This window comes from Trematomus bernacchii, unplaced genomic scaffold (genome assembly GCF_902827165.1).
Source record: "Trematomus bernacchii unplaced genomic scaffold, fTreBer1.1, whole genome shotgun sequence".
In the NCBI taxonomy this organism is placed as follows: Eukaryota; Metazoa; Chordata; class Actinopteri; order Perciformes; family Nototheniidae; genus Trematomus; species Trematomus bernacchii.
The window spans coordinates 18,998,216-19,017,769 of NW_022987564.1; the positions used below are offsets into that span (position 1 = coordinate 18,998,216).

At 38.9% G+C, this 19,554-nt stretch overlaps 1 protein-coding gene across 4 annotated transcripts; it reads right to left on the minus strand.

Moving 5' to 3' along the window:
• Positions 1-6,028: 6,028 nt before the first annotated feature.
• On the minus strand, positions 6,029-19,453 carry LOC117478119 (cilia- and flagella-associated protein 69-like). Of its 4 annotated transcripts, none has more exons than XM_034125025.1 (23): positions 19,088-19,453; positions 17,905-17,964; positions 17,761-17,826; positions 17,335-17,444; positions 17,166-17,242; positions 14,988-15,086; positions 14,103-14,255; positions 13,447-13,621; positions 12,864-12,987; positions 12,694-12,742; positions 12,059-12,180; positions 11,744-11,975; positions 11,089-11,253; positions 10,894-11,009; positions 9,830-9,948; positions 9,607-9,688; positions 9,298-9,490; positions 8,405-8,542; positions 8,187-8,263; positions 7,734-7,931; positions 7,492-7,578; positions 7,304-7,387; positions 6,029-6,533 (listed from the first exon to the last, which is right to left on the minus strand). In XM_034125025.1, the coding sequence occupies exons 1-23, from the start codon at positions 19,175-19,177 to the stop codon at positions 6,375-6,377; spliced, it is 2,775 nt and encodes a 924-aa protein (XP_033980916.1). In that variant the 5' UTR covers positions 19,178-19,453; the 3' UTR covers positions 6,029-6,374. The 4 variants fall into 4 exon arrangements, with proteins under 4 accessions (XP_033980916.1, XP_033980913.1, XP_033980915.1 ...); XM_034125022.1 differs by having other exon boundaries at positions 14,916-15,086; XM_034125024.1 differs by lacking the exon at positions 17,905-17,964 and having other exon boundaries at positions 14,916-15,086.
• Positions 19,454-19,554: the final 101 nt, after the last annotated feature.

Consider the following 19,554-nt stretch of genomic DNA (forward strand, 5'->3'; position numbering starts at 1 on the left):
AAACATTTATCTTCAGCAAAGGGAAAACATATGAAGAGGGACAGAAAAGACGGACAAACACTCACATCCTCTAATGATGCTTGCCGTTAACAGCTATATTTGATGCAGTATTCTACAACAGTGAAGGTTTCTCACAGGGACAATTAAATAATAAATCATGAAAATAGGATCCATGTATCAATCTGCTCATCAATATTCTCAAAACTTTCCTGAGGTTCAATGTTTGGATTGTGTTTATCCAGAAGACAGTTAGAGGATCCTCACTTGAAATGTGTGTCTCTAACTTATATTTTAAATAATAGTCTTTAGTGTCCCTCTGTTGTCACTTTAATGACAGATATTCTCTCAACCCAGTACAATACAGTCTTATTTAAAAATAGCTTCCAGTTTTAGATGAGTTCTGGATAAAGAAATTATTGACAGTTGACATCCTCTTCCTCTTTGGCTCCCAGGGGAGAGGAATTAGTCAAACCAACAGCAGGGGCTGGTTCCCACGGTGACCTCTGGATCCAGTCGTTTTGACAGGGATGTAGAATAAATCAAAATATCACAGGCCTAACAAAAGGTCAGAATCCTGCTACTAGAAATTAAGAGTTAGAAATCAAAACTGTCACAATGTATTGAACTGTTCTTTGATATATTTTCTTGCTTATTTCAAAAGAACACAGCCATACACATTCTCTTGAACAGTGGTTCTAAATTGATAGATTTCTGAAAATATTTCTTTGATGGACATGATCAGGACATTTCTGCCTTTAGCTATTTAAACAGTTATATTGAACACGTGCCAACCAAAGCATATTCAATTTATGTGTACTTGGAAAATAAACCATATTCTGACTCTCACATATCATTTTTGGCCACTTGAGGGCAGTAGGAACCAGTTTCAAACACAACACTGACATATCATCTTTTCTGTTGATATGATGGACTTGGAAGTAAACAGTTGCTTAGTTACACATTGAGCCATTACAGATCAACATATTTATATATTTGTGTTTTTGTCCACCTGATGAATGTAAGTCCAATATTCACTTATTGTTATCTCTGTTTTGGTCGCTTTGAGCACCGCAAGCAGAGAGCCATTTAGTTTAACTACATTGGAGAGAAGGCAGACATATCTACATCAGATATCTCAACACTCAGCAACTCACAGCAAAATCCCTTAGATTGATAAAAGGCAATACAGGTAGGGTAAAACAAACATTAGATTTTAGCGTGGACTGTCCCTTTAAACTGCTGTTTGTCAGATAAAGGATCACTTTACATAAGTGCAAGTGTAGACAAATGAATGTAAAAGCAGAAACAGTTCTCATTCTCATCCATTGATGTTAGAGAACATGTAGAATTTCAGCTCGCGGGAAAATCACTTCCCATCCTGAGCTTTATCCACATGAGTCGCTCCATTCAGACTGTGCAGGCGCCCGAGACTTTCTGTTTCCCACAAAACATTTCCGATGAAGCCTGAGAACCACAGAGCTGTTTTAAAGTTTCTACAAACACAAAGAAATCCATACAAATCTCAATTTTTCACAGAGAGGTCAAAGCTTTGAACATATTTATTTAAGAATTACATATTAAATATTTAATGTCTTTCAGTGGCTTTTTACATTAACAGACATTTCCTTTATTCAATGTTAATACATATACATCTAATTTGTATTTGGTAAACTGAACAAGCCATGACAAAAAAACACTTTTTCTTAAGCTAATTTTCATGCTACATGAAATACACAACACTGCTTGTTGATTTATACTAAAATAAATAACTGCAAAAACGTGTGTGCTGAGAGAATTTCCTACATAATTATTTTTCTGTATTTATTTGTGTTTTTATTTTATTTTGTGTGGTTACTTCTTTAAAATGCAGGAAATAACAAAGGCTACAGGATAAACTTCATAAAGACCCCTGTTGACAAATGATATGCTAATTTATTGCTTTAAAATAAAATCAATAATAAAATCAAAGACAACCTGCAGGAAAAATGCAGATTGTCAATCTATGGGCTCCACATGTTGATATGGCAACGAAGGTGTTAATTGTTTGACGACATCACACATCCTCCTGATGGGAACATTGACACACACTTTCCTCCAGACACTTTCCAGGTTTTCCTTCCAGCAGCAGCACAAACACATGACTCCCCCGACCTGCTCCATCACACACCTTCTGTCACACACACACACACACACACACACACACACACACACACACACACACACACACACACACACACACACACACACACACACACACACACACACACACACACACACACACACACACACACACACACACACACACACACACACACACACACACACACACACACACACACACACACACACACACACCCACCCACACCCTGTCCCACACACTGCTCTCACTGATGCTTCAGATCCCTCTCTGCCATCTGCCTGGCGCTGTACAGAGACACTCCCATCCCCAATGTGGCCATCGTCATGGCGATGGGATTGATGAAGCTGCTCTGTGGCTGCATCCGGACCTCACCGGAGACCTGCCTCTGCACACACACACACACACACACACACACACACACACACACACACACACACACACACACACACATGCACGCACGCATGCACGCACGCGCATGCACGCACGTGCGCACACACACACACACACACACACACACACACACACACACACATACACACACACACACACACACATACACACACACACACACACACACACACACACACACGCACAGTTAAACACACACACACACACACACACACACATACACACACACACACACACACACACACACACACACGCACAGTTAAACACACACTAGTCTGATCAGAGAGCAGTTCAAGTTGTACTATGCAACTTTTTTTCTCAATAAAGGAACAATTTGTATAATTGTATGTGATTATGTCAGCATTTGTAAGTATTCCGAAGTCATACTGTATGATTGTGTTGGTGAAACATTTGACAATGTCGGATGTTGATTTTAGCCCTTTGTTCTAAAGTTGTAAACGTGTAGGCTTCATCTTTTTAGTCTTTTTAGGGGCAACGTGCTAGTGTGGGAATTTACCAACTGGTCCAGCATGAAATATTATCAACTACCTGATATTGGACAGATTGCAATGCTCCTCTGAGGATTAAGTATAATGACATTGGTGACTTAGCATCTAGTTCACCGTTAAACCAACTTCAAGTTCCAAACCACTTCGTTAATAGCTTTTGAACTAGCTTAAAACAATTAAATGTAATACTGCAGGAGTCACAACTTTATAAGTTAAAAAAAACAATCTCCAGCAGGAAGAAATACAGTAATTACATCCACATTGCTGGAGCATGCTGTATTCAGTTCCAAAGTTGTTAATAAGCTAGAAAGAAGTCCAGTCCAGAGGCTTCCACCGTGTCAAAATCCCACGACTTTGTCATGAGTGATATACATTTTGGTGAGTTTTCACTGAGGGTGTATTCTCAGTTATTCCGTATATCAATGGTCCAGTGCAGGGGCTTTCTAGCATGTGGGCACAGCAACACAGAGACACTAAAATGGCTGTAGACTGAGAATCAGCTTTGTTTGCCAAGAACAACACATACCAGTCATTTGAATCTATACACAGACATAGACATACAGCTAAAAACAAGGAGCTGAACAAAGCTGAACACACTGATATAAATATACATACTTGAAAATCTTGTTATGTTACTGCACATTTGTACTTCTAAATAACTCCTGCTGGCCTGAAACTGGCTTTTTCTCGCACTGTATATTTTTGTAAACGTATGAGACAGTCAGCTGAATAGTAAGTTAAATAACTACAATTTTGCTTGAATCTAATCTAGTTGGGTTCAGATAAATGTGTTAAGAGTGCTGCTGTTTTCACTTAGTTCAGTACAAAAATATATAACATCATAATGTTTGAAATCTTTCAGGAAGCTTTTAAAGCCATTATGCACAGAATATAAAAAAATAGAAACTATAGAGTACGTTGGCACCCTGAAAGGGTCGTTTCAGTCCAAGACAATGACGAGCTGTGAGGTTGAGTGTAAACAGGTTATATAAAGTAACCTCCAGAGTCAAGCTGCATCAGCTCTCTGTAAAATATTCATTCACTCCTCTTCCTAAATATAGAGACAGAGTAAAGCGTGTGGCTGTGACCCACCTCCAGGAGTCTGAAGTATCCTGGAGTGAGCCGCCCCAGTCTGAGGAGCATCTCTGCTGCTGGAGCTCCTCAGACAGCACACCACCTGCAGGAGAGGAGACACTGTCACTCTTCACCGGGTCAGGTTTACAATGTAGAACACTACAACTTCAATTCAAATACTTTTCTTCATTAGTTAGTATTTTACATCAGTAATTCCCAAACCTTCTTATTCTGTGACTCCACTGTTACATGAATCCTCTCATTACAAGTTGCATATTTGTACGAGCTGTACGTGCATCAACAAAAGAGTGAATTCCTCCTGAATATTTGAAGGATCTGTAAGGGGTGAAACGACCTTATACGGTTGTCAAAATGTACTTTTCTCTGGCAGAAATAAGATTTGTCTTTTCATGCATCATATCAGGACCCATGAGATTCATCTCGAGACCTTGGGGGAAACTTGACCACAGAGTTATGTGTGTATATTCTCCTTCTCTGGGTGTATTTAAATGTGTTTTGTTTTTATAATGTCTGTTGGAAAGGGGCTATATAAATAAAGTTTGTTTGTTTCTTTTCTCGACATGTTGCTGGTTAGTTTATCTGCAGATAATCACAAGGTAACTGAAGAGAAAAGGTTTTGTAATATACTTTTGGAGAAAAAAATGAGAGTGATGCTGAATGCAAAACCCTCAATCTTTTTACATGTCATCATAGGTCATCAAAATGTTCCTTTTTTTGTATTTGTTCTGATCAGAATTTCTAAAATAAGCAGCCTCTCCATTCCTGAACATAGCATCCCGTCTGCGGTAAAACACCTTTAGATACAGATGCTATCCCATAATGCTTATCACCTGTTAGTGCAGACAGAATCATTAAGATGTATTGAAAACCTAAATGTATATTTGAACCTACTGTGTTTAGTTATCAAATATCCCCAAAAGTAGACTTTGTTTAGTGATTTCAATGTTTCTCTCCTGTTAATAAAGATCGTTTTTGTAATACAATTATTGAACACAACAAAGACCATACAGCTCTACTCCAATATCTCCAAATGTAGATTTTCCAGTGCTGTCAAATATTAAAATGACAAATTATTTTAATTTAGTTGATTTAAATGTCTTTAAAATATGAACATTACATTACATTACATGTTACTTGTTAGACGCTTTTATCCAAAGCGACTTACAACATACAACATACAACCAATGTGAGTTTAAAATACTTTAAAGTTGTTCAAAATAACCAGTCCTAAAGTTAAAACAAAGGTTTTCTCACAGTTTGAAGTTTACAGATCCTCAGGAAGTTGATCACCCGTCCACGCTCACCTTCACCTTCATCGACAGCTGCTCAGCCCGCAGACAGACAGACTGACTGACTGACAGACAGACTGACAGCATGTGAAGCCCCTCCACAGCCTGAACAAACAGTGGCAGCCTGTCGTACTGAAGGGGCTCCTGTGTGTCCCGGCTCTTTTGTACAGAGACCCAGTCTGACGGGGCGCAACACGCACTCACAAAGCTGCATGTCAGAGAGTATCTGCTCAACCAGCCAGTCAAATGGGTGAGAGCAGAGAGAAAGAAGATGTTGCACGCTTCAGGGAACATGTGTGTTAACGCGCTGCAGTGACTTACATAACCCTAAACACTCCACAGAGAAAACACTTTTTAAAAAACTGCCCTGAATGGACCTTCTGGGCGTGGCAGCTGCCAAACACAAAGTAACATTTGTCAGGATTAATCTTCACTGGATATAATGAGACTTTTAAAAATGAATTTAGTGGTTGTTATTTTGTTACATAAGGCCTCATTGTTCATGTTGCTGCACATTTAAACAAAGGATGTTAGAGGATGATAGCATAAATTAATGGAAGAAATGTACAAAAATAAAATGCTTCAAGTTCTTTTTATGCTGTCTAAAAAACAAAGTTGTTTTATTCATTTACTATACATACATCTTGTATTACACTGTGCATCAGATATGCTGATGTAAGACACAAAGGCCAATCAGTTGAATGCACTGTGTGTGTGTCTATTAAAGGGATTGGAGGTGGATTCTACTACAAGGTGCTGATTGTGCACAGCCAGTGACCTCATGTCTGCGTTTGCTGCCAAAATCACATAAAACAGTTCAGTACGGGGAAGAAACGGCTGATAGAAACAACTATTCATGACAAACATGTTAATGTGCCGCAGCGTTTGTTTTGTTGTGTGTTGGGTGAACATTCAAGTCTATTAGTTGAAGCGTCAGTCTTTCACAGTGCTGAAGTATTCCGGGTCCTGTGTGGTTGGGGCTGCCTGGTCCTGACCTGAAGCCTTGATGGAGGTTCTGGCCAGCGTCAGCTTCACTCCTGCGGGCCCCGAGGATCCTGTCCTCTCTACAGACATCACCTGCCCCAGGATCAGCTGAAACACGCAGAGAAACATAGCATAATCATTTAGTAGTAGTATTTGGTATAGCCCTAGTGCACAACATTTATATATTGTCAATAATTATGTTCTCATAAATGATTTCCTTATCACGTGGTGTTGAGATTTCTGGTTTTCAAAACAGATTTTTTATCTTTTGTGACCTACATATAACAAAAATATTATTTTACAAGGAATTATAGAGATAACACCCAATTTCTTAAGTGTTTAGGAGACAGCTAATTCAAAATAAATAACTGTCCTATTGCCTGTAGTGCTATTAATCAATGTTTTGGAACTGCCTTCTCTCAAACATAATGTTACTAGATGGCTCAACACTAATGTATCTTTTCAGAAATCATTACCCTGCAGAGCTTGTTGAAAGCACTGTCATGAAGGAACTCTTTTCTGGACAAACAACAACGAGTAAGAGCAATAATATGTTTTAAATATTGTGTGGTGTACTGTCCCTCTGAACTGCTGTTTCTTAGAGGAAAAACAGGCTACTTCTTTACTTAATGCTTCTATGTTTTTTCTGCTTTTATCAGTTAGCATACAAAGGAGGCTTGGACTGTACATCATTTCTCACTATTCGAGTTGAGGGGGAAGAATATATTGCTGCAGTTTTTCCTATTTCTTTAAAAGTGAGTACATTTTCTTGTTGTCAGAAACTGATTGAACTACTTTGCTGAAATCACTGCAGGTCTCCTAAAGCCATACTACGACAGTGAGCAGTACAGTACTCGTTGTGTGTCAGTGTGGCAGACCTCTTTAGGATGAACAGCAGCTTCCTCATGCTCTGGTTTGGGTCGGGATGATTCAATGTATTCCTCCCTCTGTGCTTTCACTTCCTGTACAGAAAAAGGCAGAACACAAAAAAACACAAGTCCTCAATTCTATTATTTAACATCTATGATGACTTGAGGTTTTATCTGTGGATGGTAAATAGAAAAACCTTTAGGATCTCATAGTTGGAAGTCCTGGAAACGTAACTGTCCCATGACTTGGCTGTGAGCTCCTTCTGCTTCCAGTGAGACTTAATCTGCAACACAGACAGCAAACAAAGTGTCATTAAAAGTGCAACAAAAAAAGGAAAATCTGCTGTATTTACATGGATCAGCAGAAAATAAATAAGAAGATAAAAAAAAGAAAATATCCTAATTCAGTTGACTTTTAAAGATTTCGTTTTGACAGCACCTCTGTGTACATGAGCTGCTCCTCGCTGATGTCCTCCTTCTCCTGCAGCTCCAGGATGCTCCTCTGTTCTGCTGCCACCGTCCTGGCCGTGTCCTCTGAGATCTTACAGACAGCGCTCAGAGCCTCCTCATCCGGAGTGGTCGGCCTCACACCGTCCAGACCCAGCTCCCTGCTGACCTCCTCCCACACCTCACCCACCTGCAGCACCAGAAACACATCAACGATCACACTTTTTCTGTCACTCAAACTCAACTTTTCTCTGGGTGTATTTAAATCACACTTTAACATGTTTGAAGGGGATATGTTGATCATTTAAGAGTTTAATTTAATTACAATATCTTATCTCGCAAATGTATAATTTAATATTCTGCTGGTATAAAAGTGACATCATTCTAAAGCAGTTTTTCGTAGTACAAATACAGCTTATTTCAAATCCATCACTGGCGGTTCTACCTTGAAGTCCAGATATCTCCTGACGACACTCAAGGTCACATAATGTTTTCTTGACAATCCAGGAAGGTCATGGAAACCTGCAAAAGTAACAGATCATTATTATGTACCGCATGCTTTTGCAAATGACCTGTAGTGCTCATTTGAAATGGCCTTGGCGGTCATACTTAATAAATAGACTGCTGTTCTCATGTAGTCTAACTCTTTAATAATAGCCTCACCTAGTTTGCAGAAGATGGAGTAGATCTTTGAGCGCAGGTTCTCTGAGAGCTCCAGCACTGCTGCACTCGGCACGTTAGCAGGAAACGACAGCTGGGGGTCCTCCTGCTGGTAAACACCGAGGATGGGCCTCTGGGGATCTTAAAGTCGAAAAGTGAAAAAGAAGAAAAAACTGTTTAGAAACATGTTTGGCCTTTAACACATGATATGTATGTTGTATATATATATTGCTTTCTGAGAGTAATTATTATTATTAATATCATATGTTGCAAGGATATTAAGAAGAAGAAGAAGAAGAAGATGGACCTTTATTGAAATTCAGTTTTCCACTGAAATTCAGTTTTATATACAGGCACATGCATTATTATACAAGCACAAATACACACAGTTATGGTCGTGCACACATGCATTGTTGTTGTACAAATACACACAGGTCGTGCACACATGCATTGTTGTTGTACAAATACACACAGTTATATTCACACATGCATTTGAGAGGATCCAGAGCGGAGAGGCAGCCAGTCTAGCCGCCGCCAGGGAGCAGGTGGGGGTTCGGTGCCTTGCTCAAGGGCACCTCGGTAGGGCCCAGGAGGTGAACTGGCTACTCTCCAGTTCCAGTCCGCACTGAACCACTTTTCTTCATGCTATTGTTAGTCTGTTATAGTTCATATTATATATAGTCTATGAATATGTATATATGTATTCTGTCTTATGTCATATGAAACATGTTGTGGTATACATCTAGTCACATCTGTTGCTCTCATGTTCATCACGGATATAATCTGTTGATAAGTTCTAATCAACAGGTCAGTGTAGTGACATGTAAGTATGTTAATACCTTCTCTGTTGTCATTTCATTGACAGTGTGTCGTTTAAACCCTGGTAGCAGACTGACCTGCGATGCCCCCATGTTGGTCTCGGCTGACCTTCAGCTCTTCCTCCTCGTCCATCCACAGCTGCAGCAGGAACCTGGGAGCCGTCTGTCCCCTGCTGTCCCTCCAGCTCAGGATGTGAGACAGAGCGTTCGGGTTGTCACACAACTCCAGCAGGGAGGCCAGGACGTTACAGTGCACACACCTGGGGCTCGACTGTTGGACAGAGAAACCCAGATATGACATCATATTATTCGGCATAAAGACACACAAATTCAACAATCACTTCAGTTAAGCTTCGGCCATTAGAAATCAAGATATGAGCTACTTACACTGAGTAAGTCCATCAGGAGAGACGCCCCCTCTTTAGCCAAAAAGTAATCTTCTGTAGTGTAGCAACCCACAATACAAGACCTGATGAGACACATGGAAACTTTCTCAGGTTTCTCTCTTTATATTTACACGGAGAAGAAGACACATCATTATTATAGAAAACATAACAAATAAGGCAGTTAGCAGTTGAATCTATTATTGTATAGATTTGGATGAACTGACCACACACAGTCCACTGTGGAGAGGATGAGCTTGTTGTGTCCCAGGCCGCTGTAGAACTTGTCGGAGCCTTTCTTCAGGAAGTGCACCGCCATCTCCACTCCCTCTGAGCCAAACAGCTCCTGTGGTACAGCACAGGACTGTCAGGGTGGAGATACTCCACACATCAAACTCTAACGTTCTGATCAGAGCAAGAGATTACATCTGACAAATAAACACAAATAAAAGCAAAAATGATGGAGACCATAAAAACAATAGAAAATGGAAAATAGAAAAATAATTAAAACTAAACATAAGAACTACATTTATTCAAAACAAATATTTTCAGCTGCTGCATCGCTTAAAAACAAAGTAAAGTAACACAAATTAAAATCATATTAGTGTTAAGTTGCAGATGGATGGAATAATAGTGTTTGTATTTAACAAAACTTAAATACAAACATTTTCCCTCGAAGCATTAAAGGTGGGGTAGGTAATTTTGGAGAAACCAGCTCGAGTGTGCTAGAATTTGAAAATACACAGCCGGAAAAAATCTGCCACTTCCTTACAGAGCCCCTCCTCCAACACACACGAACGCGCACATGACCAATGAGGGCACGAGATAAGTGTGTGCACAGATGGAAGGCTGACAGGCAGGTAGGCCATCCAGTTACTTTAGCCCAGGCCGGCTAAAATGATTGGTCGTGCTTTTTACAGTATTACGGCTTCCACAGATGAAATTTATTTATGGATTTTTTGTCAAAGCACTTAAGATATTCATTGCTATCGGGATGTTAAGAGCATTCCATGGAATATAACAAAAAGTGTATCTCGAGCCGGTTTCTCAAACTTACCTACCCCACCTTTAATGCAAAATATGTAATGTATTAATGTCTTGAATAAGGACATGCTTCATGTGTACTATCGAATAAGACACTGTGACAAATAGCACTGACCGTACCAATTTCCCCAGGCATTGATATTATTTTATACAAACCAAATGGTCTAGATTTCGCTTTTCTGACATTGACTTTTTTGAACAGGTGAGGTATAAAGTGTTTTTATCAGGGAGATGAACTCTGCTTTACCTTTCTGTGCATGTCTCTCTCACACAGTGCTGAAAGTATCAGTTGAATATCTGACTTGATCTCCAGGGAAACCAAATCATCCTCATCAGGACACGCCTCCATCTGCATTAAGATCCCTGGGGAAATGCAACAGGTACGTCTGTAGGAACTGTTTTTATGAAAAGGCTTTTTGCTTATATTTGTATTTGTATTTACCCAGGAGCTGGTTGATGGTTCCCTGATCACAAAGGTCCTGGTTGACGGACTCTTCTCCTGATGATGTCACAGATCGCAGCACTCTGATACAGTGCCGCATCTGAGCCTTCCTCCTGCCTCTTCCTTCTGCTACAGGGGAGCTGTGACCCTGACCGAAGAAAGCATCTGGAGGAAATATGTAGTAAGTATACTGTTGTTTTATGAAAAACCCTATAAACAATTAAAGCAATGGAAAGTAAACAAAATCATTTATAATAACGTATTTAAAAAAATCCTTTTAAACAATTTATTCTACAATATAAAGAGTAATAATATATAAATACATGAGAAAAAAATATTAAAAAAAATATTAAATAATAATATTTATAAGCATCTACATTTATATTGTATAATTTTTATCAATGTTTTTTATTGATTAATATCATCTTAATTATTTAATTTGATGCCTTTATTTTAAAACACTTTCCTCCAATATGTTGTACTGTTCCCTATTATTTTTGCTGTTTGTCTCTTTTGAATTGAGTTGTATAACGTTTCTTGTTTTCTTGTGTTATGTGCTATATTGTTTAAGAACTTTAAGCTGCATCTTGTGTATGAAAGATGCTGTACAAAGAGAAAGTTACACTAAGTGTGTCTCTTCACATAGCGTCCTCACCTTGAGCGACGCACCAGTCCAGCAGCAGCAGCAGGACAGCGTTTCCCTGGCAGGACATGTAGTCCTCCAACATGATCGGAGCGAGGGAGCAGAGGGTGGCGAGCGCCTGCAGCTGCACCTCCTCCTGCTGGGCGGAGGACCACTGCCGGGACGCTGAGCGGCGCTCAGGGGAAGCAGCAGGCGGCCTCACAAGCATCAGCAGAGCAAGCAGGACTCTTTCCTCTTTATAAAGCTGGGAGAAGGAAACATGGAGAGCGTTCAAAATGTTGCATTCATCAATACATTTACTGAAACAATACTGAGCGTGTGACTGACCTGTAGAGCAGCTAAGTCCTTTGACATTAAAACCAACAGATTCAAAAGCATCTTCTTCATTTTCAAGTCTTCGTTATTGTAGCTGAGCTTCAGGTTGCTGACCAAAGGGTTGTGACTTTTCACTAAAAGATAAAGAAGGCAATTGTATTATCATAGAAGGTTCTCCTATGTGGGGCAAATTAAAAAATATGTTTAAAGTGTTCCGGGTGATACATTCTGAATATTAGGCTCATTGTGTGACATTTAACAAAATGAAAAAACACAAATTCATGTGAAACAACATGTTGATGTTAATAACATCTCAAAATGATTAAACGTATGTTCAATCTAAATGTTAATCTTAAATTAGTCAAATCTAATCTTGTTTAGTTTTAGATTTGAGATTTAGATTAAACAAGAGACATGGCTTTAACATTTAAATTCAGATTAAATATTTAGATCGAAGACTTACATTTCGTTTAAACACTTAGATTTCATATTTTTTTATGTAATATTAAGATTGAACTGTTAAACATTGAACTATAAACATATTTGTTAACAATTACATATATCATGTTGTTTGTTTGACATAGTACTGTATAAATATTTCAAATGTAAAAAAAGAAACAGAAATGTTAAGTCAAGAGGGGACTCACGCTCTGGAAATGTAGCAAAGACCACGAGCTGTTTGGCAAATAAGCTTTCCTAAAAACAAGAAGCACACTGTCAACACGAAGCATACTGGCAGTTTCTACACATGAAGTACAGGGCGGGAATTAGTTCCAAATATCAGCTGCAGTTCCTTTAGACAACTATCTATCCTTACAATGAGCAGAGAGTTTGGGTTTCCAGCGATGAGAGTTGTGATCACAAGCAGATCGTTTCTGAGTTGGAGGTCAGAGTGTCGGAAACCGTTTATCAACTGGTGAAGAAACGCTTCTTTCAGAGATCTGATGAACAGAACAGTTTTTTTAGTGAAAATGCATGTGTTTGGGAAGTAGTGAGCCTATACTGGATAAAGGAGACTTCGGTTTAACTGAGATGTTAACAGGCATTTTTATATCGTTTTTCACATTTCTTATAGGCCCTCGTTTAGTTGAATACATCCTAACTTTTCTCCATTGTTGGAATATTGGTTCATCGTGGAGGCATGTAGGAAAAATAAAGGTAACACATGGTGAGCAACTCAAGTCCAAAACTAGTTTTTGGGTGAGGTATCCCTTTCAAATTGATATTTCAGCAATGCTTGTTGATTAATACAAAGAGATTCACATTTTAGGATACTATTGATTTCAGGATTTGTCTTACTAGAGTAAATGAAAGGTCATTGAATGAAATAAGCTCTACAAGCATGCACTGTCCTCATCAGTCCCATATGAAAACATGCTAAACCCACAGGAAACACGTACATGACACACTCCATGCTGCTGAGCTGAGCAGTGACCTCCGTGCTGCCTCTCTCCAGAAGGTTCCAGAGGATTTCAGAGGAGTGGAACAGGACCTGACCGTTTGGGTCGGGCTGGTTCATGTGAAGACAGATGGTCTCCGCTCCTCCTGCCTGCAGAATCGACGCACAGTTCATATCTGTTGTCGCGAAATCAGAATCAGAATCAAGTTTATTGCCAGGATACGTTTACACATACAAGGAATTTGCTTATCTGTTGGTGCGAACATAAACAAGCTAAAGTATACTTCAGTATTTTTAAGAAACAATTTAGAATTAAAAAAGGATGCTTAAGACAAGTACTTTCACCAAATGTAAATGTAACTATACACATAACCTTAAAAGCTAAAAAACAAAAAACACTTATGGCAAACTACAGTGTATTATACAAATGAAATGGGATTAATGGGATTGAGGAATAAACAACCCATTGACCTGTTGACATTGACACAAGGACAACAATCACTGTTTTGATTGTTTGTCTGATTGATTTGGTCATCAGAGTTGATTTATGCACTTAGAGCAGGCTACTTTATCTAATGAAGTAGTTTGGATTGACATGTCTGACAGATCCCATCTTCAACTGGTTTAGTGTAAGCATAAACAAAATCAGTGACTGACCCGAGGAGCTGGAGAGGATCTGAAGTGTCTGCAGGAGCAGCAGCTTGATGCCCGGCTGGTTCTCCAGAGCGGCCATGGAGAGGAGCAACGTCTGAGCCAGGTCACTGCGCTCCAGCAGCTGCAGCCTGTAGCCTGGAGAGGTGGGCTGGAGCCCTGGAGAAACAGATTTAAAGAAAGATTATAACAATAGAATACATGTCTGCATGTAAGGTTAGAGGAACAACAAAAGAAGGCAAAGATGATACACAAAACTAACTGAAAATAGGAGAAACAAAAAGAACAACAATGAATATAGTATCACTTAAAAGGAAATCTGAGGAACCAGAACAACACCAGTGACAAAAAGTCATTTCCAAAACAGTAAGAAAAAAAGTATTAAAAAGAAAATAAGACACAACAAAGAAATGATAGCGGATTAAGTATAAAACAGTTAAGACAAATAGATTCAAAAGAACATGAAATGTAAGCTTCACTGGTGGATTTATAATAATAAATACAAAATATATATGTCAATTTTTGTTTTTCATGTATCCAAAACTGTGTCAGTTAAATGCAATACGTTGTAATTAGAGATTTGTATTCGAAAAGATCATTGTTTGGGTTAGATAAGTGTGTTATTGGATACAATTTGCCTTAATTGATCTCTAAAGGGAGAATGCAGGATAAATAATGATTTTGGAGCCTTTATTCTGCAAGCCAATACAGGTGTGATCAATCAGTAGGATTCTAAGGGTCAAATAAGAAATGAAGATATAAGAAAAAGTAAGAAAAAGGCACAAGCATGCCACCACAGAAGCCATGAGAAAACCTCACTCAGTGCAAGTCTAGAAAATCGGTTCTCAGAGTGGAAAGTCCGAGGCTTTGTCTTGGTGAGACCCTCCGTACCGTCAGGCAGCAGTTTAGGAGCCACAGAGCTGTAGAATGATTTCACTGACTCTACTATGTGCTGCCTCACTTCAGCATCGGACACCCTCATCAGACAGCCTGCCAACAGAAACACAACCGTCAGAGTCATCCTCACCCCTGAACTGGTCTTTAAAGGAATAACTAGCACTTTAGCTATACAAGAGAAATAAAGAAACCAAGGCAAAAGATACAAATGTAGGAAGGAAAATATGGACTTTGTTATGTCTAGCATTAAGTCAACAGATCTGTTGTCCTGCTGCACCTAATGTGTATGTATCTGCCACAGAAAACAGTCCTGTATAAATGCAGTGTTTACTACTCTTTAAGTTATTTAATGCTTAAGCTATGGTGTCCGCTTTTGTGAGAAAATAACGGAGCGTTTTTATTCAAAAAATGTACTTGTATCTATTTTTTCAAGAATTCGCTTCAGAATCAATGTGTTGACTGCCACTGACATGTTTTGTTGATCAACAAATATATAGTGGTGGAAGAAATACTTAGATATTTTACTTAAAGGGGACCTATCATGCAAAATGCACTTTTGTACGTCTTTTATACATGAATATGAAAACACAACCCTCTCTATTTTCCTCCATACCCAAATCTCTAAAAAAGATTCAAATATAGTGTAGGACCATACCTATATAAGGCATATTTATACTTTTTCTTTTTCAAAATACCAAACAGATCATGCATTTTAGCCATGCCTCATTTCGCTCAATTTGACATTTTTTAGCTCTGTTTTTGCAAGGGCAGATTCTGTGAGAACAGCACCATCTACAGGCCTGGCATATGTACTACAGCGTCTCCAGCGCTTTCGAACGGCAATGGCCGTGGCTGTCTCCTCCTGATTGGTGGAGTTGGCCCAATAGCCGTAGCGCCACCGTCCTGACGTCAGGACAGTGTTCAAATCTGGATCAGTTTTTATCAGATCCGTTGCAGCCCCTTTTTTAGAGATTTGGGTATGGAGGAAAATAGAGAGGGTTGTGTTTTCTGACACTTGGTGAGTTCCCTGGAACACCGGGGACACATATTCATGTATAAAAGACGTACAAAAGTGCATTTTGCATGATAGGTCCCCTTTAAGTAAAAGTAGAAATACCACAGTGTAGAAATACTGTTACAAGTCCTGCATTCTAAATCTTACCTGTGTAAAAGTACAAAAAATATTAGAATCCAAATGTACTTGAAGTACCAAAACCAAAACTACTCTTTTTTTTCTCCAAAATAATATTTTATATCAATATAATTAGTGATTCATTATTGCCTATATCATTTTATTTTTGCAACTAGTAAGGATTGAGCTTACTAACTACTTTTCGTACTGCTGGGTATCATAATTCATAATAGTACATTATAATATATTAGTTGATTTATATTTGTATTACTTGTATTAACCTGAAAAGCAAACAGTAACTAGTAAAGTACAATATTTGCCTCCAGAATATAGTGGAGTCGAAGTAAAAGGAAGCATAAACTGGAAATACACAAGTAATTTACGAGTACCTCAACATTGTACAGTACTTGAATACATGTACTGCACCACTGCACATATAATAGCCTTATCCTTCAAGTTTGAAGTCTTTAAAGGGGACCTATCCTGCAAAATGCACTTTTGTACGTCTTTTATACATGAATATGTGTCCCCGGTGTTCCAGGGAACTCACCAAGTGTCAGAAAACACAACCCTCTCTATTTTCCTCCATACCCAAATCTCTAAAAAAGGGGCTGCAACGGATCTGATAAAAACTGATCCAGATTTGAACACTGTCCTGACATCAGGACAGTGGCGCTACGGCTATTGGGCCAACTCCACCAATCAGGAGGAGACAGCCACGGCCATTGCCGTTCGAAAGCGCTGGAGACGCTGTAGTACATATGCCAGGCCTGTAGATGGTGCTGTTCTCACTGAATCTGCCCTTGCAAAAACAGAGCTAACATTTTTCAAATTGAGCGAAATGAGGCATGGCTAAAATGCATGATCTGTTTGGTATTTTGAAAAAAAAAAAGTATAAATATGCCTTATAAAGGTATGGTCCTACACTATATTATTCAAATATAGCATGATAGGTCCACTTTAAATGAATTTCCCTCACATACTGAAAGACGCATTTTGAAACTATGAACCAACTTGAATACAGTGAGTGATCTGCGTACCCATGTGAGAGAGAAACTCTATGACGTCCTGCGCGTAGTTCAGCTCATCAGAGGATTTCTCCTTGAGGAAGGGAAGCCTGAGAGGAAGCAGAGCAACATCTTGAAAATGTCACAACAACGACAAAAATCTGTCTTCTTAGTGTAGGTTTGAATTATTTCTGTTTCTTACCTACAAATGTCAAGTGCCTCACAGAAAATGGGCTGATATTCAGGGTGGTCTGTCACTTTCTCAGCACAGATGTTGAGTATTTTGGCGATGCCTGTCAGCTCCTTCAGAAGCTTAAATCATTTAAGAAGCTTAACATTTGCAGGTTGTATGAGATTGAGGGAGGGGAAGTGATGGGGCAAAGAGTCTCGATGAAAACTGAGGTTATTTCAGAACAGGGAAAATGCTGACAGATACAGCGTTAGGGCGGTAAATTAGAGCCTTGGGAATGACGTGTGGCTCTGTGTTCAGGTTGCATGAGAACACATCTATTTCCATCTCTGCACCGGGGGACAGTAATGAGGAACATTTGACTTTCTGCTGCAGTGTGTGACACCTGAGAGAAGTGTGAAGTGTAGGTGAGAACACTGACTCCAGAACGAAGGATACAAAGCCAATTTGGCTTCTCTTCAGTAGTTTCTTCAGTACAAAGAGGTGCCTCTCCTTCAGGTTGACCTTTAGTAAAACAAACATGATGAGATATGACATCATTTAAAACAGATAATAATCTGGTGAAATTCAAGTTGAACTTACTGTCAAGGGATCCTCAAGAAGACGAATCACCTTACTGAGTTCAATACTTTTAACACTGACCTGCAGAGAAATGACAGTTTAGGTCAACATTTACCCTGTCTGTCTTTTGCATTTATCTTTCGCATGTGTCCTAGACTTTTTGAGATCTTGACACCTTTTGTAAAGCACACACAAGCTTCAGACCACTCTTCATGGCACTTTGTAAACTATAGTACTCTGGCAAAAGTATATGCATTGCACTTTATGAGAAGATCTATAGTGCCTTACGAAAAGCAAGAGATAACATATGCCTTTATACCTTTTTCTGAAGTCTCTTAGTTAGATAAACAACATTTAGAGCTGTTATGTGATCCATCTAGCAATTGGGCGTAAAAATATTTATAACAAGTACAAAAATATTCATATAAAATTAACTCTATATAATAGATACAATACAAAAAATCCACATGGATGGGGGACGTTGGTAAAAAATGTCATTTTTCTGCATTGTAAATGTAACCATGAAGTAGCATAAATCAGACTACACATGGTATCTAATTATATCCTGACTATAATCCCCAAATCAACCCATACCCCTTAGAGTACTAAATGTCCAGAGATTCTGCAAATAACAATAAATAACTTACATAATGTGAGGGTTTTGCAAAGTACTCAGGGTCTGCAATTATGTTTTTCCTCACCTGCCACTGTGGCATGAACCTGAACATTTCTATCTGTAAGTTGGATCAGATAGTACTATGTAATATATCATGTCACTTTAATCCTTGACTTTTAAATTATGAATTGTTTTCAAATATATATTTCTTAAGATAAGGAAAAAACTAACCTCCATGGTGGCAGGTGTCATGAAAAAATGACCTGCAACAGCCAACATTAACCTTGGATCTGGCATGTGGCAGATACCTGGCTGTTTCATTATACCAAAGTCTTTCTAGGATACATAAGGATTTGTATACAGCTTTAGTATCTATATACTGTATATTTGTGTTCCTTTTAATTTTGAATATTGAATGGTCTACATTTATATTTGTGCAACCCTGTGATTGTATATTATTACACTTAAGGATCTTCTATCTACATTACCAGGTATCAGGGATTACTGACATTGAATAAATGATGAACAAGCTTACAGGGGACACTTTAGCAGTAGCATCATAATAAGACAGAACTGCTAACTGTTTACCTCCTGTATGTGCTGTTTCTTATCCGGGGCTCTTGGTCCAATTACAGGAATGTCCGGTTTTCTTCGGTGCACAAATCTGCTTGAATCCATTTCCAATATATTAGGGAACTTCCTGCTTTAAATTCTTTGCTCAAACATTGTCGGTTAATTTGAAGTTTGTCTCGCGGGGGGTTCCAGTTAGTGAGTAATAGTCCGTTCAAACTAACACAAAATGTTCCAGGTATACTGTCAAACCTCTGTTTTCTTGCTCAAAACAATTACGAGCTAAGGTTAAAGGAAACATAACCTGAACCTGTGTTTTCCCCCGCATAAATAGACACGAATAAAATATCTAAATACTCTGCGTCTCTGCTGCTGTTATGTTGCCACGGACTGGAAGCGCAGCGTTACTGCCATTGGCATGGTAACCGTGTAGTACGGCGAGCAGCGGGGCTCAAAACTAAATTACAACAACGTAACGCCCATTT

Bases quoted from the DNA above. Each gene is read 5' to 3' on its own strand.
- LOC117478119 (XM_034125022.1), bottom strand. From the start codon at position 19,177: ATGGATTCAAGCAGATTTGTGCACCGAAGAAAACCGGACATTCCTGTA. The intron at 17,827-17,904 runs GTAAGTTCAACT...GTTTTACTAAAG, and splicing joins TTCTTGAGGATCCCTTGACA to GTCAACCTGAAGGAGAGGCA. The intron at 12,181-12,693 runs GTGAGTCCCCTC...TTTATCTTTTAG, and splicing joins CTTTGCTACATTTCCAGAGC to TGAAAAGTCACAACCCTTTG.